Source organism: Mugil cephalus, chromosome 11 (genome assembly GCF_022458985.1).
Source record: "Mugil cephalus isolate CIBA_MC_2020 chromosome 11, CIBA_Mcephalus_1.1, whole genome shotgun sequence".
NCBI lineage: Eukaryota > Metazoa > Chordata > Actinopteri > Mugiliformes > Mugilidae > Mugil > Mugil cephalus.
The window spans coordinates 14,272,403-14,285,977 of record NC_061780.1 but is presented as its reverse complement, the minus strand read 5'-3'; the positions used below and the strand labels follow the sequence as shown (position 1 = coordinate 14,285,977).

Genomic DNA, 13,575 nt, shown 5'->3' with positions numbered 1-13,575 from the left:
TGGCTCCAAGGTTATTTATTATACGGTGTAGATTGGTTAGACCAGTAGCTTAGGGAATAAGAAATTTCCACTCTTCTGTAACAAAAACCAAGATTATTGAAATGTATCGTCTATTAAATTCTTCGATGTTCGCCTCCATTCAACACATGTCAGCATCTCTATTTGTCAACCTATTGTAAGCTCAACCCAGCAAGCATTTGAAGGACAATGATGTGCAGAGGTAACTGAAGAACCCATCAAACCAAAAGTAGCAGAATCTTTTATGAAGCGTCATATAATGCCTTAGAAAAAAATCCTATTCAAAGGGCATAGGGATCAATAAATGAAAATATTTGCACTGAGCCTCACTGCAGATACTACAAATGATTTTCATTTCAGAGAATTTTCACACCGGGTTTCGACAAAGGTGCTGCCCTCCGTATGAACAATAATTCAACGTCCAACTATTTGTTGCAAAGTATGAGCTGCTGACTCCAAACATCAAGGTTAAAGTCAGCCTGCCAGCAATTCTTCACTCACGTTTATGCTGCTTTCTACCTGCCTGGCCAGAGGATACAAATGATGAAGTTGGTTATTGGTCTGGGGTTCGAGCAGAGGATCATTAACATCTGACTTTAGCACAGCACAATAACAATGACAGAGATTATGACTCCCAAAAATGCAACTAAATAGAGAACAGGGAAGAGACAGCTAATGAAATGTAATGAGCTGTAACAGTGGAACAAAGGGCTTTCTTTTCGTCTAATGGTAAAGGTTCACACAAACAGACACAACAACAAAATACACACGAGTTTAATGGCCCATTCTGACTGAGTGGCTGTAAATTTTTTTGTTTATGACGCTGAAGCATCACAACTGAACTTGCACACAAAAGGGCTTTTACTGTCACTAACACGCGCACACACACAGAGCAAGAATAGACGGTTAGTACAGCCTGAGGCAAAACACACACACAAGCAAGCACCAGCATTCTTAATGGTATCAGCCGCGCTAAAACTGGGACTCCAAACAAAGCAATACAAAGACTAGTAAGTCTTTTTCCAGTCTGAGGCAGAATGACAAATGAACTCTGCCCTCAGGCTCGTCTGTTTGCATAAAGAGGGTATGGAAGAAATAATATGAGAAACAATCCGAAACTAAACGCTGCAGACCAGGGCGTAAGCCAATTAAAGAGCACGAGTCTAACATGAGCTGCTGGAGTCAACATCAGAAGAAAGAGTAGGTCAGTGTTCAAAGCAACCACGTCTTATCTGATCCCAAGTCAAAAACACCAACTGCAGTGTGTATGTTTCCAATGATTCTCTCTTTTATTGTTCTCATTCCTGTCCACTGCGTCACATCAGTCACACTGACCACTCAATATGTACATGAACACACTGTGAAAAAGCTTTCAGTTCTGTTGATATTATTTCAAAGTTTGGAGGTCATCCACATCATCTCAACTCTGTTGAGTTGAATTTGTTTATAGCAAAATGTCCCTGATTGGTTGTAGGAATATACAATTGCACGGAGAGGTACGCTTTCTCAGACTGAAACATGTTCCATAATGAAATCCAAATGGCGTGTTACAAGATTTGTATTCTGATAAGATTTGAGTCTGGCTATTCATGAAGCAGTCATCTGAAATAGTTTTCCATTAACAAGGATGCCTTGTCAAGAGCGAATTACTCCCATGAGGAAAGAAAGACCAGAGTTACTTCTGTTGCAGAGGATGGGTTCGTTAGTTACCATGCTCACAAACTGGAAATTACCAGTCAGTCAGATTAGAGCCCACGTAAATGTTTCACATAGTTCAAATGGCAGACACATCCCAACATCAACTGTTTAGAGGAGCTAAACATCAGTTGATGCTGAGATGCGACTGCCACTGTGCTACAAAGAAACCACTGCTGAGAAAGAGTAGGAGGAACAGAGTTGCTTGGAAACCAAACACAACTCCATGTTGTGTAAAGTCTACGTGGCCAATAATGAGAGTTGTGGAGTGCTATGTAAGATGACCTGGTCTCCACAATCACACAGTGTAAACCTAGCTTGAGAAAATTTGGGATGAGTTGGACCTCGGAGTGAAGGCAAAGCTGCAAACGAGTCCTTCTAGGAACTCCTTCAAGACTGTTGGAAAACCATTCCAGGTGCCTGCCTCATGAAGCTGATTAAGACGATGCCCCGAGGCTCCGACTGACAATGGCTTCATGAGGGCAACATACATAGGGAAAGTGGTTCAGGCACAACAGCGCCCCCTTGAATGAATCAACTGAAACCCTAAAACAAAATGTGAGTGGAATGTTTATGTGTGTGTGTGTGTCTCTTCATCTTTTCAATTACAGGATTGGCTGCCACCTGTGAGCCCCAGAAGAGCATTGGCTCACATTCTGGCCAGTTAGCCAATCAGAGATGGAGGAAACCATCTCTAGCTGCTTGTTTGCCTCCTCTCTTGCTCAACATACTAGGAAGGTTTGTGGTGGGGTAGCAGAGCTGACGTAAGGCTGGGGAACCCTTTACATTCTGCACCTCTGCAAGTTTTGTTCAATCACTTTTGTAGAGAAGTTAGACTGGAATTTTGTTTTCTATTCTCTTCTACATAGAAAACACTAAGTTTTTGTTTGGTAAAACCCCACAGCCCCACCTCCCCCACATTTTAAAACCTTCATTTGTTGTTCACTTACTTAAATACTGTAAATCATATCTGGCTCGAGTAGTTGTTTTTATTGGTTTCTATTTGTGACATGTAAAAAGTAACATTATTGTAACATGCTGCTTTAAAGCAATACTCTAGGCTTTTGTTCAGCTATCAAGTAAAGTTAACCCCCAAATAACTGTGCTAGTGGCTCAGGAGAAATATCACAATTCTCCTTTTTAATATAAAGCCAGAGGCTGTTTAAGGCCTTGCCGGACTATATTGAATATATTTTCTGATGGGGATTAAATTAACTTCATGGGAAAAAAGCCAATCTAATTTGGATTTAATAGGCAGAAATTAAATTAATATGCAACTTAATGAAACTAATATTGTGAATCAATTTGAATGCAAAATTAAATTTTTATAGATAATCCCAGGTGAGACATACCACGGCGTTGTGAGGGGATGGTACAATAGATTCCCACTAATACTCCACGGAAAGGAATGATAGGAGAAATAGCTTTTATCTTTCCCTATCTACAGCCAAACTGAGCGTGAAGGTTTGAATGTTGTTCTATATAAAAATGCACTCTGAGGTACCTGGGATGATCTCTGCATATATTTGCAGGCATCAAATTGACCATTACTGACTACTTAACTGATGTCCTCTGCCATAAGCAGTTTTGTATCACTGAAATCAGTAACATGTCTATGACAAAGACAAAATTTGTCATATTGTCTGGAGAAAAGGTAGATTCGATCTGCAGTTGTCTTGTGGAAGCCCTCTACCCTACAAGACTAAATCAACCTGACATTTAGTAAGAAAAGACAGAAGCATCCCGTGACCAAAGTGTTTGCACAAGCAAATTGTAACTGGAGGACATGCATCAAGTTTCAAATGTTTTTGACGTAGAAGCAGACTGGTTTAAAAAAAAAAAAAAAACTACAGCAAATCATGTTGTGCATGTGACTGTGTGTCACACAAGGGTCTCTCTGTTTCATCAGTTGACAAATGTCACCAATGATGTCACCACGACCTCAGAGGGCCATAATGAAAACAGATCATCTAAAAACAGAACACATAAAGGACACAACCGCACAGACACACAACCATTAAGAAGACCATGTTAAATTAATCACTGAGCAGCTCGCAAAAGCGCACACTGGTTTAACTTGGATTTTCAGTAACAGAAGGTTTATTCGGGAAAGATCCGTTCAGCTGTTGACCCGCCCAGTCATATGTGCAGTATGTGTTCCACTAAAAGAGTTTAGCATAGTATAAACAAGGGGATTTATTGAAAGCCAGTCTGACCCTTTTCAAAAGCAACGGCAAGTTCATCTGGATCAGACACAGACCCCCTGCTGGATGGAGGCTGGCAAGGGACTGACATCTGGAAACACGTACAACAACACAAAACAACTCATGCAAAAATGCCTGGAGGCTTGAAGGCTAATGAATGCCCACAGAATACAAATGGTTAAATACCGTAGGTAAACAAACAGAGAAAGCAAGAACTACTAATCCATCAACAAAAAGCCACACAAGGTAGTGAAAGGACCAAACACAGTGTGTGTGTCTACATCTGTAGGTATTCAGAAGAGTAGAAGCAGAGACACACCAACAATACAACAATGGTGATGACAGGTAAGTGCAGAAAGGCCCACCTGCACATATGGTGACAGCTGGCGTGAAACGCTGCATTTCCACTTGGTAACAAACGTCTTAAAATTTTTAAACATGTGTAATTTGGTGCTGACCACAAGTGCCAATTTATCTGGAAAAACTGTGGCTGATCCGCGTGGATTTACAGCTTTCCCAGTCGTATTAGATCAAATGTAGTCTAAGAAGCTTTCGTCTGGAATAAAGACCACTAAGCTCTGCAGACTGCAAGCATCTAAGGCACAGTCAACTCTTTAGGAAAGCAGTGGGCTTTTCAATTGATGCTTTTTTTAAAAAAAATATAGGTGGGAGGAATGTCTTTAACATGGACATTGCAACCTCCCAGTGAGAGGGAAGGAAGAAAGGAGTTTGTATCAAATAAAATCACACAGTGCATGTTTTGAGCCCACATGATTGAGGTAAGTCGTGATATTTGCGCCTCTCATCTCCTCAGTCTAACGCTGAGCTGCATATACTCACACATCCCCACAACAACCGTGATGCTGCTGGTAATATACATTGCACACTGAGCCGAGTGAATGAAACAGACGTGGTTACAGTTTACACGAGGCTGCAACAGTGTTTTTTAAACATATATGCAAAAAACTACTAGTAATAAAAAGTATGGGGATGTATTGAACCCTTGTTAACACATGTACGTCATAAAAGACAAAGGTCCCTGTCTAATAAGTAATAAGTAAGATGTAAATGGAGGCGTTTTACTGCCACAGTGTAAAGTATGGTGGTGATCTCACCACAAAGCATCACAATATATATAATGAAAACCCAAAATAATCATGAAAACGCCTACTCTGGTTATATGACAGCAATAAATGATAAGTCACGACCAAAAAACAAGTCATAGCGTTGGCCTCGATGTTACAGCAGGTTCAAGGACATGGACAGAAATTCCACTGAAGCTCGAGTTTGTTTTCTTGACAGGAAGATAAAAAAAGCAGAAGAACCAGAGCACGTTTGTAAGAGAACAAATGAATATTTGCTTAAATCAAGAAAGAGCTCTTGTAGAAGACCAGTGCTTTTGCCCACAAGCTATTTACTTCCTTTCCTTTGTGAGTCAAGCCATTAATGCAGAGACATATAAGACATGCAATAGGATGATTGATGGATTATTATCAGTGGATGTCCAGCGCAGTGGAATTAGTCTGTCGTAATCCTTTTTAACTAGCCCGCTGAGAATACGGCACATAGGTTAGAGGAGACCCGCACATCTGAAAAACAACGTGAAATTAGCTCATAAAAACACGTGTGTCTGTGTTCACACCTCTGAACACATAAAAATAGCCAAGTCTGCCCGTTCTTTCCTTCCACCTATGCTATGTAATCTGCTCTACTGGCATTACTGTTGTGTTAAAATATAACCTCACGCAACAGAAGTAGGTGTTAGGGTGATGGTAAGGAAAATAGTTGCAGGATAGTGCAGCATTTTGCAGCTATAATGGGAAAATCTTTTATAATAGAAGTCAAATGGAAGCTAAGAAGAAAGGACAGACACCTGTTGGGTCTCTGTTACATTTACATTATTTGTATAATGTAAAACAGCTATATACACACAGTCGGACCATATACACACACACACATCCAAAGCACACCATGTGAACTGATAAAATTAGAAACACAGAGGGGCTCTGTTTAAGTGGTCGAGCAAAGAGAGAGAGAGAAAGTACACACACACACACACACACACACACACACACACACACGCGCACAATAAACCAACTCAGCAGGGAAGGGAAGCAGTGAAACTGAATTCAGTTTGAGCTGAATATTTCATGAGTCGTTTTCTCTGTTTGTGTACACACACGTGTGTCTTACCCAGTGTTGATGGAGATGATTTCAATGAGCGGGTTCTTCCTGATCTTAGGCAGGTCCAGCCTGGCTCCTCCGAGCCTCCGGCCTCCATCTTTCTTCTGACTCAAAAGACGAACTGAGTGGCCTGTAAAACAGCAAAACACAAACATTACCTCCCCACATGACTCGTCAAATTACACTGACTATAACACTGACCACGAGTGTCTCTGCTGTTTACTTTTTGCACAAGCTACATATATTTATGCACATTTGGGACTTTCTATGTCAAAATATTAACTTAAATATATTTGTTTCAATGGTTGAACCTCAATTCCTCGGCTCAACAGAATGAACAGCAGGAGAGGCATTTTAAAAGAATAGTTTACTATAGTTGGATCACATTCTCACTCTTCATAACACATAACCAAACACACAATACACAGTCCCAGTAATATGCATTCACTTCCACATGCAAACACAAATTGAAATCCTGATTTCCACTGTGCAACATCCACCTCTCACTAGCCCAGTAAATCAGTCCATCTCTCAACACTTCAGTATGTTGGTGTAAACATGACACAAGGAAATGCAGAGCAACTGCTGTAAAGGTGTAAAGGTGGTGAAAGGAAACAGTTCTGGCTAATAATAGGAAAATCTTCCAAATAAAAGTTTCAGGTCTCAGTTCCGCAAACTGTCCATTTAAGACCATTTAAAATTGTTATCAACAGTATAAAAACCACATGGAATTGAATTCGATCAAAAGCACACAGTAATAACTGTAAAAGTATTACTGGATATCAGTGTCACAGAAGCAAATGAAAACCCACAGCTGAGTCTAACGGCTAATAGCTATTAATGTCCGGCCTTTGGTGTGTGGAAATGAAATGCAGTAGTCTGTACTCTCCACCCATCTAATAGGCTACCAGCTAGAGGTCTGCGAGATGGGGGCGCTGAGGGATGGAATTGTCTTCCTGTTTTCATCCGCTTTACGAGGGTCTCCGGGGAGGGCGGGCTCAGGGCAGGATGCGTGGTTATCAATTGGTAGATAAAAATGACACTCTGCCCCAGAGGAGGACAAAGAGCCAATCGGTGAGGCGTGACTGGTCGTAATATCCAAGTACAACCAAGGAAATGAGAAAACTTCCCTCGTGGAAAACAGCTGGGACTTTGAGCACGTTTGGCCATAATTTCCTCGAGATCAGTGCGTCTGTCTTCGGTCATGAAACAAGGATTCAACGCTGTGTAACTACAGTTTCATCTGTTGATTGACTTGATGAATTCATCTATGCATTGACCCTGATCCACTTTTCTCCTCCGTTGTTGCCGTAAACATTTTTATCACAAGTTCATTTAACAATGTGGGCTAAACAAGTTGAAAAAGTCTAGTGCAACACTTTACGATATTAAGAGAAACCCCATCAAACCTCATGCCAGATTTAAAGTATTAGAAGTTAAATAGTAATGATTTACCTTTTGTTTAAATAAAATAAAGTGATCTAGATCTTTTTTTTTTTTTTTTTTTACCAATTTCTTTTCTGTGCACAATGAGGCTAACCATAATTGCTTCCATATTGTCGTTGAGCAATGGACCTTGAAACATTTGGGAGATATACAACTTCAATGGCTGAAAAAAAAGGCAGCAATTTTGTTCTTAGGTCAATTGAAGCAGGTTTGTGGTAAAACCTGTTTTTAAAATTTTCATATTTTTCCAGTTCACATTGTACATTCATTTATGCACGGTGGGAAAAGTGTCCAATACATAATTGCATCGGCAGACTTGTCAGGAGAAAGCAATTACCAGCGTGGTGTTGGATTTCCAGATGTTTTTCCAAATTATGAGCCTGTCCATTCTAATAAGACTTGGAAATTGTCATTCTCTCGTTTTCTTTTCCCTCTAAAGCCGCGCAGGACCCCTTTCGATGTGACTGCCACCCAATGCTAAAAAAAAAAAAAAAAAGACGCTCTCACTCACTGCCAGCATGGACTCACTCCAGGAATGTAGACCAAGTCAAATTCAATTTCAGGGACTAGGGGACCATGAATAGGAAGCGAGAGATAAAACGAGTCGCTGAAGAAAACCAAAGAATGCTTCCCCATTTGTCATCTCAATTACAGAGTTTAGAGCAGCCGACTGCTGCGACGGGCAACCATGTATAAACACAAAGACACATATCATCCTGTACCACGATTTCTTGTCACTGACTGTCCTCCTCCTTTCCCTCGCGCACTTTCGCTGTCTTTGTTCTTTTCGCTCCTTCATAAATAAAAGCAGACATAAATCCTTCCATCCACTCATAACAACCCATTAAAACCCGCTAGAGGAAAGAAGGGACGGACGGCAGGGACGGATGGATGGAAAGGTAGATGGATGATGGGATGATGATAGGAAAAAAAAAACACATCACAGATGAAAGATGTATAGGATAGTCAGATGGATGGCTGGGGTAGAAGGGTAGAAAGCTAAATGGATGACCCATTGACCTGTGTGTGATGTCTCATAAGTGGTGGGTGTTGTTGTGCTCTCTGGTTTGATTGTAAAGCAGCAGGCGGGATTGGGGGGGCAGTGGAAACGGGACAGAGGTGGCAGACGAAGGGGACAAAAGTGTTTGTCTTTATATTGAAGTTTTATCCTTTCAATATAACTGCCTAATGCATACGTACAACAGACTTTGAAAACGCAGTTTATTTATCTTTAAAAATGTCAGTGGGATCAGTCTGGATGTGCCTTGATGTAAATGTTTCAAAAGAACACTTCCCTTAAAAAGTCGTGCGTGAGACTTTGATGCTCGAAAAAGGCTGAGGGTTGTTTTTTGTCACTTCCAGAGAGGCTCACTCACACAACGCTAAGAAACACACTCAGAATGTCTTCAGATGAATTAAAATATACATGAATGTGTTAACTTCTCTCCTGGTACCTGCTCTTCATAGCCTCTTCCTCAAGTTCCGCCTCACGTCTTTTTATTTCAGCTTCAATCTTTTGGCGCTGATGCAGGCAAACAGTTTGTGTGTACTGCTGAAATAAGGATCACGGGGTTATGCCGATGCCATAAAGACTATTAGCTTTTCTAACCTTTTTCAGCCTGGGTTCCATGTCATACGCATACCACGAATCTGAACTGTCTAAACTGTTTGAGCAACAGAAGAATATCAGGTGATTTCATCCGAGACTGTCTTTTAAGTAAGAGATGGTGAATATTCAGAGACAAATAAAGAAACAAGCCCCGTAAGAAAGAAAGAAGTACTTATTGTCATGAGCAACACTAAGATGTGTATAGGTGCTCCCCTAAAAATGTGTATCTATGGGTGTTATTAATCATTTTTATGGATCTGCCAAGATAAACTCAAATGTGTGATTGATATTGAAAATAAACATCTGGCACAGCGAAATAATTAGATGAGGACGGTTACAACACCACCAGCAAATCACTGACGCTGCACAAAGGCAAGTGACACAAGACTGCAGTGTCTACAAATTAAGACTCGCTGGGCTAACGTGAGATAACACGAAAGGATAAAAACACGGCGTGTCTTTTACAGCAGGCTGTAACTCGAGCTTCATGTCACATTGACTCGTCGTGATTAAAAGCAGTTTTACCGTAGCGAGGTATCTGACGGTAAGTTGTTTTTAAGCCGGGGTCCAAATGGAAAAGCGCTTTAAAGCAGGGCCAACGCAGACAGAGACAGACAACCATTCACACTCACACCTACGGCCAGTTTAGAATCAACAATTAGCCTAACGAGCACGTCTTTGGACGGTGGGAGGAAGCTGGAGTACCCGGAGAAAACCGATGCAGACGCAGGGAAAACATACGAACTCCACAGAGAACGCCCCAGTTGGACTAGAACCTGGTGAGGCATCAACGCTAACCGCCACCCCACTATGCCGTCCACAGAAAGAAAAAGAAAAACCTGCAAGCAATTTTGGGAAAGCAAAGACCTGCATCTATTAGTAGTTCATTGAAGTAAGTATTTTAGTAGCCATAACGAAAGTCAAATCCCCTAGCTTAAAGGTTTATGCCCAGGCCTCCGAGACGAAATAACAGCTCTCAGTTTATACGAGGTCATAAAGAACTGTAATGATACCGGGGAAATTAGTTTCTAAGGAGGGGGTGATGGTGGAAGGGGGAAAAAAAAAAAAGAAGGTAGGGAGGGCTGAAGGGCCAGATCAGAGCAGTGAGAAAGCAAAGGCAGGAGGGAAAAAAAAGGAGGGAAAGAGATCAAAAGATGCGGAGGAAAGGGTGGAAGCAGGAAATGGAATAAAAGGAAAGAATGAGCAAATCACAGAGAAGAAAGGAGGGATAAAAGTCACAGTGTGTATGTGTGAACGTGTGCATGTATGTAGCCAGACGATTTAGGGTTGATGACACATTGTAAAATTAAGCCTCAATTCAGCTGTCCTTCATTAGAGTGAGGCCTGCAGTGCAAATGAGTCACACACACACGCACACACACACACTGTAAACTCAATCTGTTCTTTATTAGAGAACAGCTGGGGGTGTATGACAGCTTGACTGGACACTCTCACACTGTAAACTCTCTCTGACCTTCATTAAACAGTTTAGTGCAGCAGTTCACTAGCAGTTTGAATGGATGATCTAATCACTGCCATGTGAGGCTGTCAGTGAGCCTTTCGGACAGACGAGACCATGTGACGAGAAACTCGGACAGCAAGACAAAGAAGGATCCTAAGGTAACATGGTGGACTTAGTACTTAAGGAATGTGATATATATATACTGGCTCTTATTTCACACTACAAGTTGTTCTTAGGCCTTGACTTGGAGTTTACGAAAGACTTTACCCGACAGAGTGGTGGGAAATAAGACGAATTAATAAATATTTGCCTTTGAAATAACTTTGATTGTGTGACGTTTAAAATATGTTCGCACGACAACTTCTTGCAGGGCAACAATAGAGGTGGTTTGATGGATTTCGCCTCTGCTGTTTGCTGAGAATTCGGTCAGCGTTGTGCAATGAACCAAAATCCATATACTGCACCACGTCCACTCCATAGCAGCAGACCTGCACTTGGGTTCAACTCCACATATTAGCAAGACTCTGAAAATGTCAGAGCTATTTGTTTTTGAAAATTATGCTGCAAGGTCAGCAAGACTACCAAAAAAAAAGCCTCAAGCTCTTACGAAAGAACAAGAATATAATGATTTATATCAAGACGAGTTCAAATAATTACAAGATACACTGGTCGGCCACAAAAACTTAAATAACATCGGCCATCTTGTGACAATTAAATGTTCTGCTGGGAAACTTTTGGACCTGGCATTTGTGTGGATGTTAGTTAGACATGTACCACCCACCTAGACCAGACCAGGCACCCCCACCCCACAGGAATGACACTCATTGACAGCAGCAGTCATCCCCAGCAGGATGCAACAACTCAAAAAACCTGAAACACAGCACAAGGTGTTGACCTGGCCTCCAAATTCACTAGATCCCAAATGGATCAAGTATTTGTAGGATGCACCGGAACAAGCCTGATCCACAGAGACCCCTCCCCTCAACCCACAGGACCCAAAGACCCCCATTAACAACACTCTACCACAGGAAACCCTCAGAAGGGTCCATTTTCTGATGAGTGGGTCAACTGTTGAGGGTGGTCATAATGTTATGCCTGATAGGTCCAAATAGATAATAAGAAAACACAAAAGATGACAAAATAATATTAAAAAGATGAAAAGAATAAACTCTGTGACACACTTCTTTAGTAAAAACAATTCTGCAGCTCAAAAACTTGACTCCCTCTTCTAACAAAGACAAGGACAATCATTCATTACTTGATCAATGCTCACTCACTCATAAAAGTGCTTTGTTCTTCTGTGTGTGTGTGTGTGTGTGTGAGTGTGTCTTTGTGCGTTAAAATACCTTTAACAGCCTCGTCCACTACTTCCACCACTCGATCAATCTGCTGGACCTGAAATACAGGCAGACACACATGGGAAACGTTTATTGATGCTGACAGACCAAGTCCACGCAGTCAGACAGAAGCCAGATATCGACAACCCGCAGACACACACACGCACGCACGCACTGATCCACTTTTAAACAAGGCAGGCATGTAAATATACACAAAGGCAATATGCAATAAGCCCACAAACAAACAAGTGCAAAAAGATTCAATCACACTGAGCCCTCTCCAGTCAGGATTAAGTCATATGGATTTCCTAAATGCCACTGAGGGTGTGTGTAGGTGTAACATGGTGTGTATAATGTACTGACAGAGACAGTCAGAATTGTGTTATGGTCAGGCAGCGTTAAAGGAGAGTTATTCTCCTCACTGACTCCTACAGAGAGTTATTCTGAGACACCGCCTATTCATGTAAAGAAAATACGCTAGGCCCCGACGGCAGCAGCTCAGCGAGAGCCTGGATATTACGAGGCCGATATTAAAAGAGCTATAATATATAGACGGGAACAAAACTGATTTTACTAATCTACCATCCTATGGAAATAACGTGAAGAAGAAAGGGGACGGAGCAGCATGGATAGAGAAGCGAAGAAGTGGGGGAAGACATTTATAATCTCTCCTGTCAGACCAGTAATTTCTGGTGCCATTATTCCTCCTTTCATTCCTCCCAGCATCCTTTCCACCTTTAATTCTCTCACTTTCTCCATTGTGAGAGGTCTGTGCTCTGAGCCCTTGGCTCCGGCTCTCAGTGCCCATTACTCCTTGTAAGTAACTCTTCTTTTAAACCCACTCACACGGAGGCACACTGTGCTTTGCAGGCAGTAGTTACATGCATGTTACACAATGAAATAAAACCTATTTCTCCGCGATGGCCAAGCAATCTGGCTCTATTCAGAGCAGCAGCGGGTGTCCCTACCTACTTACAGTGAGGGCCCGGTGTCGTTTACATTTTAGCTATTAGCTTAGATTTTTGATGCCGGGCTGTTGTTGAACGCTGCGTTGCATTCACGGGATACTGTTATACTGTTTTAGCCAGAAATGAGGTTTCATAAATACGTAAAAGACGATTCCTTAATAAACAAATTCCGTCTTGCTTTATTAAAGTAAGATTGTCTCCTGCGAGCGTAAGTACACACATCATTTACAAACTAAGATGCTCTTCTAGTAAGGAATGTTTCACCAGGATGGGCTGTTGCAAATAAACTAAGATTAGACTGTGAGAGAGATTTCAGGCTTTATGAATGAACAATTAAAAACAGATTACATAAAAGAGAATGCAAAACTCAATATCCTTTTTTTTTTTAATAAGTTTCCAGTTTGTATTTCAAATAATATAAACTTACTACAAGCAGCGCTGTGAGGTGCACTTACTGTAATTTTGAGTTATTGGGCTAAACTTTTAAAAAAGTACATAAAACCTAGTTCACGCAATCAAAAGCAAACACGCCACGTCTGGAGAACAGTGATGTGCAGCATCTCATGTGATCCTCTGATTACAACAACGTGTGCGTGTGTACGATGTGCGTCAGACACAAGACGCGACAAGTCTGGCTCAGAGAGGCAAAGCA

General features: G+C 41.3%; 1 protein-coding gene across 1 annotated transcript in view; it reads right to left on the bottom strand.

Annotated features, from left to right (window-relative positions):
* cdkal1 (CDK5 regulatory subunit associated protein 1-like 1) overlaps window positions 1-13,575 on the bottom strand; it is a 194,182-nt gene that overhangs the window by 115,532 nt on the left and 65,075 nt on the right. Inside the window, exons 6-7 of the mRNA XM_047598519.1 lie at window positions 11,965-12,013; window positions 6,111-6,231 (exon numbers count right to left, since the gene is read on the bottom strand). Coding sequence (XP_047454475.1) covers window positions 6,111-6,231; window positions 11,965-12,013 — 170 coding nt within the window. The remainder of the gene's footprint in view (window positions 1-6,110; window positions 6,232-11,964; window positions 12,014-13,575) is intronic.